Source organism: Alexandromys fortis, unplaced genomic scaffold (genome assembly GCF_014885135.2).
Source record: "Alexandromys fortis isolate MF-2015 unplaced genomic scaffold, M_Fortis_MF-2015_v1.1 scaffold_11, whole genome shotgun sequence".
NCBI lineage: Eukaryota > Metazoa > Chordata > Mammalia > Rodentia > Cricetidae > Alexandromys > Alexandromys fortis.
The window spans coordinates 4,067,795-4,088,602 of NW_026067912.1; the positions used below are offsets into that span (position 1 = coordinate 4,067,795).

The 20,808-nt window shown below is 40.7% G+C and overlaps 1 protein-coding gene across 1 annotated transcript in view; it reads right to left on the reverse strand.

The window, feature by feature from the left end:
- Atp10b (ATPase phospholipid transporting 10B (putative)) overlaps window positions 1–20,808 on the reverse strand; it is a 271,382-nt gene that overhangs the window by 95,365 nt on the left and 155,209 nt on the right. Inside the window, exons 4-5 of the mRNA XM_050138627.1 lie at window positions 3,573–3,869; window positions 1,905–2,099 (exon numbers count right to left, since the gene is read on the reverse strand). Coding sequence (XP_049994584.1) covers window positions 1,905–2,099; window positions 3,573–3,847 — 470 coding nt within the window. The 5' untranslated portion in view covers window positions 3,848–3,869. The remainder of the gene's footprint in view (window positions 1–1,904; window positions 2,100–3,572; window positions 3,870–20,808) is intronic.

The window sequence follows — 20,808 nt, forward strand, 5'->3', positions numbered from 1 at the left end:
GTCTCCTGTGATGATCTAATCATCTTGGAGGCTAATCCTTGGGCTTCTAGCCCAGTCTTAACAATACAATGTCTGGGAAGGTTTCCATGAGCTATACTAAGGTTTTCAACATCAGCCCTGCTATTCTTGACTAATGTGTGTGTGTGTGTGTGTATCCTGTCCTGTGTATTTAAGACATATCCTGATACCCCCAGCCTCCATCTGCTAGATGCTGGTCGTATCCTGTCTACCAACTATCCCAACCTTTCACCACGTACTCATGAGGAGGTGTGTGTCAAAATGACACCCAGCTGAGGATCACTGAATTAAGAAAACTTAATGTCTGAAAAAGTCCTAAGGAACTTCTCACTATCTACATAAGAAAACCCTTACCACACACGTAAGTCTCTGTATAAATATACTAATATAGTTCGAATGAAATTTTCTTATCTGGGCTGACAATGCTCTCTCCAAGAGCCAAAGAAGATGCATCTAACAAAACCCCCAGCATGAGTCATTGCAAGTCCTCCTTTGAGTTGTTGGTCAGAGACTCTGAACATGACAGGCTACTTCCAAAGGTGGAAGGTAAATCCCTATTGGTGAAAACATCATGTACTTTAGACAAAGGGCCCAAGATCCTTGAGCTGGAGTTGACCTGCAAGGCCCTCCCTGAGGACTAGGTTTCTTGATACCAGAAGGTGCCATTCAAGCTCCTGAATAAGAAGCAACCAACAGGCTTACCTAACTGTAATACCCATGAACCACAACAATGACCAGTACGGCACAAATAACCCTTACCATGTAATAGTGCCATGCATATCTTGCTAATAACTAATAGCTCTCTCATTGGACTAAGTCCCATCAAGAACATGGAAATCATGCCCATCACTGGAAACGTAGACAACTACCCAATGCTCGTGAAGTCATGGATCTTGGAAGAGATCCTACAGCTGCCACTTCACTAAAGCCGCATAATCCCTAACTATACTCTAAACATTTGTCTTTTTATACACATCCAAGTGTAGTCCTGATCCATCACCAAGGAATCTTCTCTTTTTAACAGCAGGAGAGCACTACGCAAAACCAGAACCAATCAGAATGCCCAGTCCCGAGTGATACCTCCACAAAACATTCCTTCACCTAAGGCTCAGGGAACCTGGGAGAAAGGGGGTGAAAAGATTGTAAGAGCCACAGGATCAGGGAGCTTGCTGTGAAGCTGTGTCTCCTACTGTGTCCGAAACTACACCCACGAAGTTTCACCAACATGATTGTTCAAAGTTGAGCGGAACAAGAACAACAACAGACAATGCTGAAATGCCCTGGAGAAAGTCTGCAAGGCCTCAGCGCTGTACAAAAAACTACAGGCAGGGAAGGAATGTTGAGAGTGGCAATGATGGTCTTTCCAGGGAAGAGCTCGCCAACTGACTTTCTAATACCAAATCGTGAGACTCGAAAACATACATAAAGTAACACTAGACAGACCGAGCAGATCACGTTTAGGAATATGTCCATACACATATCTATACACACAGAACAATAATTAATGAGAAAAAGCAATGAATTTTAAAAAGATCAAGGGGGCTTGGAGGGAGATAAAGGAAGGGGAAAATGATGAAATTATAATAGCAAAAATAAAAGTAGTACTTTAAAAATATTATTATTTTTAAAAGAACATATGAGGTTAGTTGAGTAGACAAAGGTGCTTGCCATCAAGTCTGATGACTTAAGTTCAACACCCAGACCCCAAACACTAGAAGGGAGAACCAACTCATACAAGTTGACCTTCGAACTTTATTTGTGTGTTGTGGCAAACACACGCACATACAAACTAAAGTTAAAAGCCATACTCAAATAAAGATGAGTCCCTTAAATATGCTTTATTTAGCCCGTTTACAAGAGGGACAACAGTGGGAGGGCCCCCTTACCTTTCGTATATCTGAATGCTGGCGCTGTTCATCTCTCTATCAAAGCAGTATCTCTTGAAGTCCTCTATGCCATCTTTGACCATGATGATGAACAGGACAATGGCCAATGGTAACATGGTGATTTCCCGGTGGAAGACTTCCATGGAGGGCATCCAGTTCAGAATCACCAGAAACAGGAAGTAGAGGTTGGCCCACCTGGAGGGACAAGCAAGCTGTGAGCGGAGACCCAGGAGGTGAAACAATACTCCTCTTCCAATCTCTTCCTAGTTAGTGGCTTTAACCCAAACAAATACGCCTTTCAGTCAAGTCAAACAATGTAGTAAATGCGTTGAAGGCAAATTCTATAGATTTCTAAAAATTACACTCATTTATTCTCTCTCTCTCTCTCTCTCTCTCTCTCTCTCTCTCTCTCTCTGTGTGTGTGTGCACAAGCATGCATGTGCCCTTTGCCATAGTGTGCATATGGAGCTCAGAGGACAACTTGAAGGAGTGGATTCTCTTCTTCTAGGTCACAGGGATTGAACTCAGGCCATCAATCTTGGTGGTCATCACCTTTACCTTGTCTCTGTGATTTATTAATTCACGGACCTGCCTGTGTTTGTTCTCTCTTGTGCAAAGATAGCATAATATCATACTGTCCACTTTAAAGGACTCTTATAAATGTTATGTGACATAAAAGTTGGTTTTGTGTACACTAAAGTGTTCTGAAGCATGACAGCTGATGAACATCATAAACATCAATAGATTTTGTGATTTTAAGCATATATTTGATTTATAATTAATGCTTTTGTTCATTGTTTGAAACGAATGGATTATACATTCAAAATTTTTAAGTGACTCTCATTTCCTCTGCCACAGTGCCTTTGCTCATGTGACTATGTCAGTAGAAACATTCTCCTGGTTCCTTTCACCCATTTGTTTATTTCTATTCCTTTAAAAATGCATGTGTTATATGTAATGTGTTCACATATGTATGGGTGCATATGTTTGTGCAAGAGCATAGACATGTGTGCATGCTAGATGTTGACATTTGAAGTCTTCCTCAGTACATACATAACGAGGTAGGGTCTCTTACTTGAAACAAGAGCTCGCTGATTTCACTAAACTAGTCAGCTTTGCTCTGGGGCTCCCCAGTCTCCCTCTCCCAGGAACTGGGATTATAGGTAGGCAGCCTCCCCCTTGACTAACCCTTAGATGGGTGTTGGGGATCTGAACTCTGGTCCACAAACTTGGCTCAGTGAACACCTTAGCCCCCAATGCCCCTGTGAGTTATCTACCCAGAAACCTATCTTTTCATCTAGTCATATCTGAATTACTATTTCCTCAAGGAAATCTTTGCTGACATTATTAAGTAGGTCAAATTCTCACTGTAAAGCACCATATTCTTCTTTTTGCAAGTATTCCTTTTAAAAATCAATTTAATAATTTAAAAGTTAGTATGTCACATTCAATAGATGGTACAATGAGTCCACTATTTCACTTTTCCTGCATGTATGCTTACTACCCAACACATGGCATCACTACCCATCACTTGATCAATGAGAGAAGCTTGTTCCATATATGCATGTGGATATTAAAGGATGCTGCTTAGAGAAAAGCTTCCCTGAGTTTGTCTCAGTGGCAAATCCTAGGCTAAGATGTGTATAGTTGGGGGACCTTGTTGCATACCTATGAAACTGCTCAAAGAGATTCTGGGGCAGGAAGGTGAGTAGGGTATACTTGGTTGTACAGATGCTGTTTCCTGGGTACTTCCTGGAGACCTTCTTCCAGTCCTGGTGACACAGTCCATTGTTGGGGTATACCACTCGCTGCTCTGTTGGGTTGTAGCTCTGCTGGTTCATCTCTGGAGAAAGCAGAGGTGTGCTTTCTGAAGGGGATTCGGGGAAGCCATTTTGGGTTCTCCATTTCCACCGTAGCCAAGAAAAGTCCAAGGAAAGAGTCATTTCCAGGAACAGGTACAATGGTCTAAAAACACACAGGAAGGTGTCATCAGGAGAGGTGAGTGACACAAGAAGTCACTATGGTAAGGAGGAAAACACAGCATGGCATCTCTTCATTTGTCTATGAAATATGTCTTTATTTGTCTAGAAAAATGGGAACAGTCCTTACAATGCATCTGTTTTTGGGTCAGATGTATTAAACAACAAGAAAAACAATCTACAACTAAACAAGCATCAGGATTGTGAAAGCAGGTAATAATGGTGGTGTGGCAGGTGTGGACAACCTGGTCGATGCAGTCGTAGAAAAGCCAAAGCTTGGTCTGCAAGGATGGGATGCTAAAGGGCTACATTTGAGCTCTTGTTCATTCTTAATGGTAAAATTTCTCCATTCACCTTGTTCATCTTTTACTTCCCCACATAAAAAGAAGGAAGATGGGCGAGAGCGGTGGTCTGTGGTTAAGAGCACTTGCTGCTCTGGCAGAGAACCTGGGTTCATTTCCCAACACTCGTATCAGGTGACTCATAATTACATGCAAATCCAGTTCTAGGGGATCTGATACCCTCCTTTAGGCTCTGTGGGCACTAGGTATGCTTGCAAGCATACACACACACACACACACACACACACACACCTACCTACCTACCTACATACATACAGGCATGTGCACATACACATAAAATAAAAATAAACCTTTACAAAATGAGTTAGCTTTTAAAAACTGAAGAAAGATATTCTTACCATCGCTTTCTCATGTAATTAAGTGTTTAAAAAATTTTTATGTGTATGAGTTTTTTTTTTTTTTGCCATCATGTCTATCTGTGTACCACTTACATGTCCAGTGCCTGTAGAGGCCAGAATAAGGCATTGGATTTCCTGGAACTGGATTTATAGATAGTTGTTAGACACTACAGAGGTGCTAGGAGTTGAACATGGGTCCTCTGGAAGAATAGTCAATATTATTAACTTTGGAAGAAATTTGAGAAGAAAAAATTGGGCAGCACATAAAACTATGTTGACATATTTTAGAACAAATTGAGAGATGTTTACATTTTACTTTTAACTGAGTTTTTAAGAAAAGTAGCAGACTGTGTAATAGGTTTTATGATAACATTTTCTTCATCCATATACATCACCTTGCTTGTTGCAGCTGGGTCCCCTCCTGCATGCTCTTTGTACCCACACTCTTCTGATCCACTCCTTTTCCCTTCAGAGCTCCCTCCTTCGGTTCTCATGTCACAGGTATTCCATTCCCAAGAGCTCTTTAGTCTTTGGGATTTCTTTGAATATAAAACTTTTAACCTTGTAACACTTCAGAGCAGGGCATCAGAAAATGGATGGGACTGGAGGTGGGACTCAGTTGGCAGAGGGTCTGCCTAGCAAGCGTGAGCCACTGGGTTCTATCACACAAAAGCCAGGTGTAGAGGTGCACATTTGTAATCTCAGCACTCAGGAGATGGAGGCAGAAGGGTCAGCATCTCAATGTCATTCTCAACTATACAGCAACTCCAATGGAAGCCTAGTAGGTTACATAATGTATCTCTCCCCTCTTCCTGTTTGTGGAGAGGGCTGTAAGCTCTCGGGCACAGCTTCGGCATGTGTCATGCCTGCTTGCCTACTATCATGCTCCCTGCCCTGAAGAACACAGACTCTACTGCTTTGGAACTGGAGCCCCAAATTAAACGATTCCTTCAAGCTGTCTTGGTCATGGCAATAGGTCATGGAGCAAAGGAACTATGTACTGGATTTCCCAAAACCATGAGCAAAGAGGAGGCTTCATTGCTGAGGTTGTTTCTGTTGGGTATTTTGGTCACCATGATGCAAAGGTAACCAGCAATTGTGGAGGATGGTGCTGTACTCTGAATCTTCTAGCTGCCAGGCTCTTTAAAGGAACACACAACTAAACTCTCAAGGTTCCTCTTGACCAATTTTGTTTGAAGTCCTAGAAGTAAATCTCTCAAAGACGCACTTTGTGAAGTTAGAATTTGTGTATAATGGTCTTTTTCACTTACTGGGCTCATAAGATTATTTTCTTTTGAATAAATACATGAGTTAATGTCAGTTGTTATTAATCTTACAATGAACAACCCAGGCTTCCATTGTAAATCTGATCATTTATGGAAAAAAAAAGTTCCATTTGTAGTTTCAATGGTAATATTTTACTTTCCTGATGTTCACATGACCCGACCCTCATCGTCATTCTCTTCATGCTTTAATCAATCTGAACGATTTTTCAATTCACAGACCCCAGGGCTGCAGAGAGCTCTTCAGAGACTACATAAACCATTGAAGCAAGCATAAAAAAGTAAATGCAATTACAGATGCCCATCATAATGGGACCATAAGCAATATTATGACATTTTGTAAGTCAGAAAGAATAGTGTGTCTTTTTTTCTCATTATGCGAAGATATACTCGTCTCACGGGCACCTTTTTATTGCAAAGGCCAAGGGAATGAAAAGATCATTCATGAGCAGAGTTGAAAATGCAAATGAGAAATTTTGCCTTGGCTAATGCTGCACACACCGGAGACCTCTCTCTTTTGGGCGGTAAGATCTTTTTAAATGAAGAGATTGGACTGATGTAGGTGATGCAGGTATTTTTTTTTTGTGGGGTAATTTTAAACATCTCTTTGTCATAATTATGCTCTGATTTTCTTTCTAACAACAGGCTGGGCCTGGTGGTACAGGGCCATAAACCTGGCTACTCAAGAGAATGAAGGGGGAGGACCACAATATCAAGGGCTACCTGGGCTAGAAAGTAGGAAAGCCTGGACAACTTACTAAAGGTCAGCCACAGAGCAGAAGTTGAAAGCAGGGATTCAATTCAATGAAGAATGAAGCTCAGTGGTAGAGGCTTACTTGGCACCTGTAAGACCCTAGATTCAATTCCTAAAACTATGTAAAGAAAGAAGTACAGTAATCTTCCTTAAAAGTAAAAGGATGAGGGTTGAAGATGTTATTCATTTGGAGGTTATTTTCCTTGTATACATGAAGGTCTTGGATTTAAACCTCAGCGTTGTGGGGTTTGGTAGCAGTAGTGGTAGGGAGCAGATATGAAAGGGACGGCAAATTAATGAAGGAAAGTTTGATAAGGAATTGGATATTTTCTTAATTTTAAAGAATAATAACATTGGGAAATCTTGACATCTTGTACCTTTCTGATATGATATATAGAAAACATGACATCACTTATGAGTTAGAAACATTATTTAAAAAAAAAACCTCTCAAGTTAGAGGTTAGTTCACAAAATCACCAACCTATATTTTTCAAGTGTCACAAATCAAAGAAAAGCTTAGAATTGCATGCGAGAAAGTTAAATAGAATATGATTCTGGATGGCATTCTGGACTGAGAGTGGGAGTCATAAAGAGCAGGGCATGGTGGCTGATGCTGTAGCACTGAAGAGACTGAGACATGAGGAGAATCTAGAGTTCAAAGTCGGCCTGGGATACATGGCAAGCCCCTGTCTGATCAACAACAAAAATCAAAAGTAAAATGAATGCAAAAGAAATAAATAATTGCTCCCATGCCTTAAGAAAATATAACTATTATTACAAAGTGGATAAAATTTGAGAACAAATTGCAGATTAAGTAGTGTCGTGACTTAATAATGTTAATCATCTTACTTCTGTTATTTTTCAGTAAGTGTATCACTTACATAACAATATTCTTATTATTAAAAAGTTCATTCTAAACTATTTAGAGGCAACATATCTCAGTGGTTCATAAAAGTGTGTTTCTCATGAACACAGACACACATGGACACACACAGATTTACAGAATCAGAGGAGGTCTCTGGAAAGCAACATTATTTAAAGCATTATCTAGCAAGCATGTAAAGAGAAACACTAGGCAGGTTAGGGGGAATGTTGCTGCAGGAAGATGGCTGGATCAAGAAGCAGAAATCTATAAGCCTTTTCTTCAGAGATCATGAAGCTTGGCCACCAACAATGAGAGAGGCTGGGACTGGAAAGACAAGACTGGGTCAGAAGGCTTGTTAAGTTTTTATGCTGTGAGGAAGAGAACCGGGGAGTCCTGAAGAGTTTTAGGGAGAAGAATGATGAGGTGTAGGAGGTGGACTGCAAGCGTGAGGGTGAGCTGAGGGCTGAGGCTGAGGGCTGGCAGGCAACTCTGTCACCTCCCAGCCTGTTGTTCCTCTCAGTAATGTCCTTCTTCCCGACAGTGGAACAGGAAGCAAGGACCGTGTCACATTTTATCTGAGGTGAGGTTTATGACTGCTCAGAATGGCAGGGGAAGGGCACTCCTGATGGCCCAAGGTCCTCCTTGCTGTAAAGTCACCATCTCCACCTCTGGAAATGGTGCCTCCCATTACCAGTAAACTCAAGGATCAAGTTTATTAGAGTTATCAGTTTGCACACAAAGTCACCCTGCCTTGAAGTACCAGAGTTATTTTGATCTGTGCAGAATGTCTTCTAGATAATGGGGGGGGGGATTCTGATGAGGTGGGCCATTATATTAGTTAGGAATCCCATTTCTCAGATCTTAACTCCCTCATTTTGTCCGACTCACATTTCTTATTGGTTTCAATTCCTTTCATTTTCATTTCCTTTTGTTTAGGCTTTAGCAACTTCCATTCTCTCAATTAGGTAGCCAACTAGTTATTTATGGACTCAACATATGCCTATTGGATCTTTGTTCTAAGAGGGTGATTAAGTCCACATGTACAAACTTCTCCTGAAGTTACCTTAGTGTGGTGGAGACATTTTAGGCACATGTTTATAGAAGCAAGCGCCAGGGTAAAAGAGCTCGCAGAGGAAAGCTGAGCAGTGACATCACACTCAGCAAGGGAGTGACCTTATTTCTTAGGAGATGGGGCTTATGTGAGGTCAGAGAGTCAATGAAAGGCAGCTAGGGAGGGATGTGGGAGAGAAGCGTAGGGGTCAGGTAAGGATTCAGAGAAGCAGCAGTCATACTGGAAAGAATGGGACGTAACCCAAGAAAAGGGGGAATAAGAAAGGCCAGAGATTGACATTCTTTTTCATATTGCAACATAGAAGCTGTCCAGGATCATGAGGAGGAAAGAAGAGGTATAAAATTACATTTCAACTCAATTTCTTGGACCAGAGAGATAGCTCAGTCTATGAAGGGTTTTCTGTGTGATCATGAGAACCTGGGTTCAACTTCCAGGACCTACATCAAAAGCTATGTGAGGCACACTTGTAATCAGTCTCAGCAGCAGGGAGACAGATACAGTAGGATCCTCAGGGCTTGCTGATCATCCAGCCTTAACCTAAGCAGCAAGTCCCAGGTTCCAGCGAGAAACTCTGTCTCAAAAATAAAATACAACAAAACAGTAAAAGGATGGATGGCTATCTTGAGGAACAACATTCTAGGCTGACCACTGGCCTCCATATATATGTGTGTTTATGTACATGTGTGCCCATGCACACACTCCCAACCTCTACACACACACACACACACACACACACACCCCTTATGTTGCTTAATAGATTGTATTTGAATTAGAATACAAGAAAGTTGGACATCAGGAAACATAAATTTTCACAACATTCTGCCCTGATTGCTAAGTGTGTAAATCTCAGAAGAAAATAAAAACAAACGTTTCTATTCAACACCTACTTAGTAAACAGTATCCACCTTAAATGAAAGAATCTGAAATGAACATGCAGGTATAGCTTCAAATCAATGATTTTATCAGTTATCCCAAACTATAATTGTTCTAGAATAATTTTTCAATTTTCCAGCTTGCCCAAATACCATTTGTTTAATCAAATGTGATAGACTCTAAGTCAACTGATTTTGAGGCTTCAATGTTGATGTTGACTCTATATAAACACAGTGATAACAGAAATTAAGTAGTTTGGTATGTTTATTATGTCTTAAATAGGCAAGAACAGGAACAGAATCTATTAAAATAAAAACTTAAAAACTATCAGTCTATGACAGGACCAGCTAGCTACCTTCTGAGTCTCTGATGTCCTCCTGAACCGGGTTCAGAAGCATCATGATGTCCGGTGAGGCCTTGGCTCTTCTCACATGGAAGCTTGCCTCCCAAGAGAGAGGAAGCACCTACCACCTTCTGGGGATTTCCACTCCCACAGAAAGGTCAAAGCAACTGCAACAGTAGGTTTTCATTAGCCTTGAAATTAAAATTCAGCTAGCCTGGGTTCTTTTCATTATGTAAACATTCAAGTAGGTCAGAGGACTGGCAAGAAAGCAATCTTATTCATTTTGCTTTTTTTCCCACTTATTTTGATAGACATTACATTCTTCCTATGTAGCCTTTGTTTATTTTACAGGTGAACAGACAGAAGTCAGCAGGGGAAGGCAGAATGATTGTTCTCTGGAACCTTTTATTTATTTATTTTTTTCTAGTCTCCTTTTTAGGAAAAGCTGTGTTTATTGGAAGCCAAAATGTTCCCCTTCACACATTTATATTCAAGTATTTTAAACCTAGACTATATCACATCATTAATTTATTATTTATTATTTACTTCATACTCAGAAATTGAATTTTAAGAAGTGTATGCTAGAAGACAGAAATCAGCACTGGAGAGACATCCTAGTTAGTTTTATGCTTCTGAGACCCACCTGGTCAATAATGATTTCTTGGGAGAGTAATTGTCAAAGACCTAATAATCCCTAATAATGCCAGGGTAAGTAGACACCTTAGGTGGAGCCCAGGGATCCTCCTGTCTCTGCCACTCAACTCTGGAATTACAGTTTGTATTAAAAATGTCTGTCTATTTTTTAATGGGGGTTCCAGGAACTGAACTCGGGTCCTCATGCTTGCAAGGCAAGCACTTCAGCTACTGAGCCATCTCCCCAGCACTAGAAATCTTCCCAGGGAGAAGAGCATGAGCTGCAAATGTGTCTTAACCACAGATCACAAAGCATGTCAGGGGGCCTGGAGAGATGGCTCAGTGGTTAAGAGCATTGCCTGCTCTTCCAAAGGTCCTGAGTTCAATTCCCAGCAACCACATGGTGGGTCACAACCATCTGTAAAGAGGTCTGGCGCCCTCTTCTGGCCTTCAGGCATACAGACAGAATATTGTATACATAATAAATAAATAAATACACAAAGCATGTCAGATAATTAGGATGCCAGAATGCAGAGTGAAGAAGGCAGAGCTGTCTTTGGTTGGAGAGAAGAGGGCATTTGGGGTAAGATGAAGGGACAGTGAAAAAGAGTCGAGTCCTTAGATGAAATTAACCAAAGGATACAAGCCTAGAGAAGATAATAAAGGGGGACCTCCAAAACTCCAAACATCACCAGCAGGCTGTGCTTAGCCATCACTAGTTTTTGAGTTAATAATTTTTATTTTTGATAAAAATTTACGCCATCAGCTTTTCAAGAGAAAATCATTTTTAAACAGACAAGAAGTCCAATCTATTGCACTATACCCCACCTCTGAAGTTCATTAGAACTCATGATGTCCCTGCTACCCAGCAAGTTGGCCTCCCACCTGGGATTATCAACACCCTCATCAGTTGGACCAAAGTATGCCACTGCCTTCTGTCTTGCGTTCTGGGTATTGCATCATGAATGTTCCCAAAAGTCAGATTGTCTCTGAAGTTCACTTGGAAACTAGTAACCCCCATCTCTATTATAGGGTCTATATTTGATGATTTGGCAGCCATATAAATCAGTCTGTTTTTAAGTTCTATACATATTTGCCTCCTAAATATTTTACATACCCATTGGCTTCAAACTATCCCTTGCATACTTTCTCACTCCGTTTGTAACCAGCCTTTATATAGTTCCAGAATTATTGTTCTAATGTGGAAGTCAGCCCATGGCCGTTTTCTTCTTATAGCTTGATAATTATGATTGCTTAAGATCTAGGTTTTTTTTAAATTCCACTGTCATCTATGCTGCTACTTGCTGCCTTTGCCTACCTCTTTCCTTCTGGCTCTTTGCCTCCAGATGCTACTGTGTGTGAGCGCCTAGACTTCCTGTTGTTTCTCTTTCTTGAACATTCTTTGCTCATGCTGCTTGTCATATGAGTCAAGGTAGGAGAAGCGAATTTTATTGGCTTAGAACAACCTGCGAAGACTTTTCAAGTAGAGGTGCTTATTCTCCATCCAGTGACTCAGGGATCCAAGTTCCCGCTTCCTTATCATTTCAACATGTGGCTTTAAATGTAGCCAGGCCAGGGACCCAGCAGTTAAGTACAGCACCTTGCTCATAGTCTATTTTCCATAGCCAGACCCAGCCTTGTGGCCTTATCCCGACTGCACTGGAAGAAGATGGGATTTTAGAAACTGATTTCAGTGAGACCCGCTGGAGCAGTGTGGAACAGGACAGCAGGACACGAACACATCTGTCTCTAGTGACTCCGTCAATAGATATTCTAGAATTTCTCTTTTGACTCTGCCACCATGATATCCGAGTGCTGTCCTCCAAATCTGAAGTCAAGAGATTAGCCCTTAAAGACACTGACCTGGGGAAGTCTACTAGTAACCAGACAACAGAAAATTCATATATGCTCCAAATATTAGACATTTCTTCAAGGCCATTATGGATTTTCTGAAAGAATTGGCTATCCCGTGAGAGGATGCTGCAGACAGAAGGCATGGCTCTTTAGCCAATGAAATGGTTGGAGGAGAGATAGGCTGTATTCACATGCAAAGTAACTGGGTAGGAAATCAGTGGGGAAATTGAACAAATGGCTAATAGTGAGGGTCACAACCTGTTAAAAGATGGAAGACATGCACGATTCCTCAACAGGTAGAACTGGTAATTCTCTGAATCAGAGCTGGGTGTCTGGAGGCAAGCATGAATCCAGAAAGTGCCAAAACAGGCAACTCAGAAGCTCTACGTTCCATCCTACCTAAGAGTTTTCTGAGTAAGGAGATCTGGGGACAGAGATGAGAAACTTACCCAGTTAGGCAGTGCAGGGATCTTACCACACAGCAAACCTGAAGGAACGCTGTCTCCTACATTCATGTGTCTGCTGTCTGTTGAGAACTGTGGCTGCCTGCTTCCCATTTCCCTCCCTAGTCTAACCTTGATTTCCCAGTTATCTTTCTGATGAAAGATAAAAGATCAAGGGAAATTTAAAGACAATGCAGCCAATCTTTCCTTTGTATAGGACAGGTAAAATGAGCTGCATAATTTCATTTTCAATATCCCTGCAGGCAGAAATGGAGTTTCACTTACAAGTTGCTTTATAGGTTCTTTTGGTTTGTTTTAATGGCAAAATAGTTAAGTTGTGTCTAATTAAAGGTGAATAAATGGCTCGCAGAAGTGGAATGAATCAGTGCTTAGCTGAAGGGTGGAAATAGGTGTTCAAAGTTCATAGGGCTATAAGCAATTAAAAGAAAGGAGGCCAGAGTGACTGGCTCAATGCACCATGCTCAGACAAACACGTGGAACAAGGTACACATTGATAAATATACCCAGGAAAGTCGGAGGTGGGGGCAGTTCGGGGCAGGAAATCTGGGAAGAGCCTTACCAAGGACAAATGAACTAGATGCCTGTTTCAGTACAAAGAACACAGGACTGGACCTGTGAAGTGAAGTGAGAAACACTGATTTTGAATTGCTGTGTCCAGAGTGAAGAAATGCACTGTGACCATACACTGGGGAGGAAGTTAAAGGGAGAATGGAAGAGAGGGACAGGATAAGAAAAGGATAAAGGGGAGGAGAGTTCTCTAGTAAAGACATCTGGAATCATAATTAACGTGATAGCTATTGGTGACTATTGCCAGAAAAGTGAAATGCTCCCTTAAAATGCATGATATGCTAATAAGATATAATGTCCTTCCATGTGACTTTATAATTGTTTATAAAACCTTACAGCATAGGCTTGTTGACCTCAAACGATATCGTTTGATTGGGAAGAGCCATCCCCAGGTGTGGGACCATGCAAGGGAAAATATACAAGGAGGATCACGTAGAAAGTCAGGTGAGAGAAACACAGCAAATGCTGTCTAGTACAGCCACAGACTGACAAGGAAACCCGATCTCCTAGGAATGCCAGAAGCCATAGGAGAAGTGAAATTGAACTTTATTAGGACATGGGATTAGAGCTCCTTCTGGTCCTCATGGAGATCCTTAGTGCCAAGGTAAGCCAAATCAAGCTGTCTGGTTTATTCATTCAACTCATCAGTCATGAGATCCTGGGAGGCCCTTTTATACTCTTTCTGGTACCTAGTTCCTTCTTCTACCCTCAGACAGGGTACTACCTAGTACTCTACTTTTCTTTTTTTTCTTCTTTTGTGTACATCTTTTCCTCAGCATCAACACCAGCACTCTGCACCTTCAATCCACTCCCAACGCTCATCCTTGTTTATTCTCCTGGAAAGTTTGATTGATCCTTAATATGACTTATTGTACTCTATTCTTATCCCAACTTAGCTCTTAGTCTTGTTTACTTGAGTATGTGCTCTTCTGAACTGAGAGCGTCTACATGTTAGTCACACTCAGCTACCTCAGTGCCCCCTGGGAACAGTCACACTCTACCCCAGAGCCCCCTGAGATCAATCATCCTTTTACATCTTCCTAGGCACAGTGATCAGCGCTAAGCAGCACTGGGTTTGTGTGATGACTTTGAAACTCTCCGAAAAGGATCCTTACTTTTCACCGCTCTTCCCCAAGTGGTCCTTTGAGGTCAGTTATGTCTGTGTGATACTGATTCTTCCTAAAAGGGGAACGCAATTCTCCAGTATTCCTGTTTAGAATTACCTGAGATTAAGGACCTCGAGACTTTGACTTTTTTTGGGACTACATTTTGGGAGGATAACAAGAGATGTTTGGAATGAAACAGCTCAGAGATTATAGTAACTGACATCAATAAACCACGTGAAATCCATTTCAGTACAATTTCACCAAGGACCTGCTCCCTAGAAGTTTTTAGTATTGACTCCCTTTACACAACAAACTTAAAACTAGTTTTCTCCATCGCTGACACCTATTAGAAAGCTTTTACCAAAGTTACTCTGATCTTATTCCTTCTGACCCCCGGGATCACAGCAAATAAGAGTGATTGGAGTTTTGAGATAGAGCAATTATTGGGGAAGTGTTTGTGACCTGTCCCCATTGCTCAGGATTACAAACCCTTGATTCTTGTTCAGGACTCCAGCTAAAGTACTAGCGGTAGGATGGCCCCTTGTGTCTCAGCCAGCCCTTCCTCAGTAGAACCTCACTGCTCACAGTTCACGAGCTTTTGCTGTTCCTTAGCTTTCCTTTCTCATATGCCTTCTCTGTTTATCTGTAAGCCTTTAGCTTCTCTTTTCTTAGAAATGGCTTAATATTTGTATATACTGGAACTGAAATAGACTATATCAGTAAAAAGGGCTTTAGAAATGAATTTGCCCTTGTATTGAATTATCATATACGATGAGATTGTGGCTTAGAAAGTATGAATGTGGGTAAGTCTGAAGTTGTCCATATTGTGCAGATGACTCTAATTTCCCTTTCTTCTAGAATAAGATTAATGATAACACATCATAGATAATATTATGTACATATAGGTGCATATAATCTTGCAATAATAATAAAAATGAAGAGAGTTTGGATGGTTTGTTACACACCATAAAGACAATGAACAATAGAAGCAAATCAGTTCCCTTAGTCAGCCTACACACTGGGGCCCTTGCTTCTTCCACTTATTTTGAGCCAGAATTACATGTATGTTTACCTTACAGTCTGTGATCACCCCAAGAGATTTTTTTTAACAAATAATCTTTTACATTACAAAGGTAAATCAGAGTTCCTTCACATGAGGTTCTACTTTAAACCTATAAAACCTGTGAGGCCCTAGAAGAGGGTCTATACAATTGTAGAAGAGAACATGAGTAAGAATCTCCTATGATGACATCATAAACCTAGCAACAAGAGAAGAAAACATAATAAAATGTCAGGGAAGTAGAGAAGACTTTACCACTTAACTATTCCTCTGACCTGCATGGCAAGACTCTAGGAGACAGAGAAAGCAAATAACCATGAGTCTACCTGAAACCAGCAGCTACAGGAAGACAGTAGATGTGCCTAGGCTAGACTGTGCGATGGAGGCTTAGGTATGATGCCTAGACCTCCAGGAACTATATCCCCTCAAAGACTCAGTCTCCAATGCTTTAATATTCCCATTTCATTGCAGTTCCAACTGTTGGCCAGAGATCCTGGGCATCAGAAATCTACTCTTACTACATTCTGGCTAAGGAAGGGGACACTGACCCAATGGCATTTCTTGATTCCCAGGGGACTTGGTATCCAGTTAACCAGTTTTCGTGTGTTATGAAAACTTTACTGATCCATGGCACAAAATCAGCAACCTCTCAGCTTATTTTTTTTAGATATAGGAAATTGAAATAAAAGTAAATAAATTTGTATATTCAACTGCCTAACCTCACCTCCAGTAATTTCACTTCATCCTTTCATGAAAGGGTGAACTGTTGAGGAGAAATGTATTTCCACGTTTTTAATTCCTTTTAGAGTTGGTGGGGATTTCCTGGCATCTCACGTCTCATATAGAATGGTTTCTCTCACAGGTCCTTTCCAGTTGCTGAGGCTGTAAATATTGTATCTAGGCAACGCTTCTGTCTGTAGACCATTAGTAAGGGAAATGGCTTTGCTGCCCACCGATGCGAGGTGGATTACTGCTAAGCACAGAATCATGTGCAGCAGTTTCTTTCTTTCTTTCTTTCTTTCTTTCTTTCTTTCTTTCTTTCTTTCTTTCTTTTTTGGTTTTTCGAGACAGGGTTTCTCTGTGGCTTTGGAGCCTGTCCTGGCACTAGCTCTGTAGACCAGGCTGGTCTCGAACTCACAGAGATCCACCTGCCTCTGCCTTCCGGTGCTGGGATTAAAGGCGTGCGACACCATCACCCAGCTGTGCAGCAGTTTCTGAGGGCAGCAAGAGGGATGGAGTATGAGACCTCCTGATAGTAGCAGAAAGTACGATGGGTTTGGAGGATGAGACATCAAAGGATGTGTTGATAAGAGAGGTAAAATGCTATTTTGAGTCAAATCTATTCTTATTATCTTCTGTGTAGCAGTGGGTCTTAGACACGTCCTCCATAGAGCTACAAGAACTGTCCAACTAGGAGTGGATGTCCTAACGATAATTTATAATGCACAATACCAATCAATCAAAGGTGTAAATCATGTTTTAAAGATCTTCAAGGGACTTTGACAGCGAGTACCAGCATCAGGATGGCAGATAGACAAATGATACATGCCATGGGATAGGATAATAATCCAATGTATGCATGGTACTAGACACTTGACAGATAATGGCTTTTTAAGTCAGTACAGAGATATGGACTAACAAATGTTGGGCCCTTTGACAACCAATGTAACAACAGTAATAACAGTAATAATAAGTAATAACAAGTGAACACTTTTCACCTCTTATCAAACATAGAGAGTAAATTCAAGGTATATTAAAGACCTTCCTGAAGGTAAAAGGGTGAATTGAAACACAGGAGAGTGGTTTTGTAATTCTGAGGCATGGAAGAAACTCTAGAAACAAAGACATCAATAATTTGACAAAAGAGTGATGAACCTGAAGCACATTAAAATGTGTGTCTCCTGAAGAAGATGGAAAGATGAACGAAGGTCTAGGTAAGGATGCTGGTCACATCAATATGTATCCAAATTCAGTAAAGGAAATGATCAATAACCCAGGAGGAAAATGAATGATAGAAGCAGAAGGGGAAACCCATGCGGCTTCATACCAAGTTACTCCTAGCTTCATTAGTAATCATCAAATTAAAACAATGAAGTTGCAAATGTCACACTACCAGACTGGCAAACAAATTAAAGCCTAGTGAATTTCAGATTTGCCAAAGACGAGGTACAACAGGCATTTTCATTTGCAAATTGCTATTATACATTTGAAAGCAATTTAACTTTATGAGGGTAAGTTGAAAGTACATTTGTCCATGGATCCAGTGTTTCTACTTCTAGATGGGTACCCTGGAGAAAACTGTACAAATGCATACAAAAAAAAAATCTGGAAATACTAACTTCATCATCATTTAGGAAAATTAAAAATGGAAATGTCTATATAAGATTATAAAGAAAAATAAATGGGACCATATAAATAGAATGGAATACTATATGAAGATAGAATTAGACCATAGAAAATAGAAAAAACTAGCAACTTTCACTAAGAGTTATCACTTTCCTTTATGCACAATACTAAACATTGGGGATATAAACTAATAATTTTCATGACAACCATGATAGGGGCACTATTACACATGAACAAAATAAGGTATAGGGAGGTATAATTATATGTAGCTCTCTCTTAGAGTTGTTAGTGGCAGAAGAGAGCTACCGATCAGCCAGTCTAACCCCTGAAGTGTTACTTTAAATACTACACTTGCCTCAGCAAACAAGCACAAGTACAGTATTGGATTAAGTATTCAACTAGGAATGTGATGTATAAAATATGATCCTGTTTCATTTAGCATTAGGTTTAGCTTCATAACCGCTGTAAACCAGGTATTTACTTATGACAAACAACACGTTGAGAGGTCGATAATCTAAGGCACACTCTGAGGTTCTAAGTCATGATGGATTTCTCTGTCCCATTTTCCTCGGCATTACTGTTTGATATTAAGAATCAAAGGGATCTGGGAGCATCAGTCATGTTTCTTCCAAGCAGGGAAAAGAAAGAAAGGAGGACAGGTAAATGTATACCTGGCAGCATGGTCCCTCTGAAAATTTAAGGAGAGGTCTCATGACCTACAATCTTTAATCTTATTGGCTACCCCTCTTTTCAAGAGAAGTTGGGGCCTATACTTTTTGAGTTAGATACATTGCTACCTTGAATAAACTCTATATTCAATGTAGAAGAAAAGTAAATATTTATCAGGTTATTAAGTTTTTGTTATAAGTACAATTGCTACCTTGAATAAACTCGATATTCAATGTAGAAGAAAAGTAAATATTTATCAGGTTATTAAGTTTTTGTTATAAGTACCATATATATATATAATGAATGTTTCAAACAAAACTATTTTTCATGTAAAATATCCTTTTAGAGTTTATACTTAAATAAATGTGTATGAAAATTAATAGTAAATTTAGGACAATATTTATGGTTTAGAGAAGGAAGGAAGAGTGACATGTGATAAACCAATTTTTAGAAATCAAATGTAAGAATGCATGTTAAAAAACTGACTGGTTGGATGGAGGCTAAGGCCTGAGTGTCTCCAGTGAACATGTGAGTACCCAAGTCTTTTATATAGTATAATGACTCCTTTCCCCTCTGTAGGAAAGAGTCTTGATACCAAACAACTGATTTCTCCTTTTGGAAGCTCAAGTCTTCGTTGGATATGAGGTTGTCCCAAAAATAAATTTTTTTCAGAACACCTGCTTTACAGCAATAACCCTGATGAGATGTTATCAGACATAATAAATGAAGATAAGGTATTTGTGAGTATTAGCTTATTTCATCCTCAGAAGAATCCTTGGTGCTAAAAACAACCTTTTTCCCCTGTACAGATGAAGAAAACAGGGCTTGAAGAAGTCGAGCATCTCCCCTCAGATTCCTCACTCCAAGGGCAGAACTAGGCTGGAATCTACACCCAAGAGGCTTGAGAACCTGACCTTGAAAACATCTTTCTGTGCTGTGGCACTGCAGGATTTGCCTTTGATGTTAGGACACAATGGGAAAGGCGGGATGCTGGGTATAGAATGGAAGAACAGGCTGGCTTTGCCCTGTGTTTGGTGGAATATTACTTTGGGAGGGCCACATAAAGCTTGGCTGAGGTAAAGGAGAAAGCAAGCAAGGGGAAAAATACTGGTCCAGAAGAACATTCCCCTACTAACTTTTACTAGTCATGGTCTTGCCTTTGCAGGATACAATCCAGGGACTCAACCAAGATGAAAACATCTGCCAAGAAGGATATAAGCTGGGCATAGGATGATGACCAAGGCATTATTCTTACTTATGTGCTTCTCCTTGGCTCTGAGGCTGAGTGGTACATGAAGAATAGCAGACTAGCTGCCCAGTTAACCATATTTAAATTTGAAGATACTGTCCATAAGCTGAGCTGAGACTTTTGATATAGCTTGGCTTGGCTTGGCTTTAAACTCATGATCTTCCTGTTTTTACTTCCCTAAGTGCTAGCCTTACAGGCACGTGCTACCATCCCGGGCTTGCTGAACTGAACCAGGATGGCAAAGTTATCAAATGAAAATAGGGGTTTTCTAACATTGGGCAAGGATAGTAGGGAATGTTCCACACAGATACGTTTAGTGCATAGATCCTCCAACTCTCTCTCCCTAAAATCTGGCCCCACCCCTGGACAGACACTCCCTTTCTGGATAAAGAGTTGGTAAGTGGCCCAGGTTTGCAATATCTTCATTGTAGCTGCAAACCCGGCCTGCTGTTCCACACTCAGGCCCAAGATGACCTAGAATTATAACTTTACTTCGATCTAGCACCTTCTTGGAATATAGCCTAGGTCATGTGGTATAAAACCCCTTTCCCCTCCTCCCAAGCCTATTAGATCCAGGGATTCCCTTTATTTCTCAGGAACAGAAGGATGTCTCCATTCAGGACCTGTGATACCCTTTATGGTGACAATAACTGTCCCACCATTCTGAGAAGTGGAGAAAACTAAAGGTTCTTTCCCTTTAGGACTCCTATTATGCTATATGCAGTAACCATCTCTCCAAAGAAACCTCTTCTTTGGGCCCAAAGGCTTTTTCTCTTTCCTTCAGGAACTCACTGTGGCTACCTTTGCCCAACTGTTCTTAAAAAGCCAGTCTGAGTCTTAGAGTAGGAGCTTAAAGTAGGATAAAACCGGACTCTCTGAATATGACGGATAATGAGGGCTGCTGAGAAGCCAAGGACAATGCCACTGGGTTTTGATCCTACTTCATGTTCTGGCTTTGTGGGAGCCTAGCCAGTTTGGATGTCCACCTTCCTAGACCAAGATGGAGCGGGGAGGACTTTGGACTTTCCACAGGGCAGGGAACCCTGACTGCCCCTCAGACTGGAGAGGGAGGGGGAGAGGAGTGGGG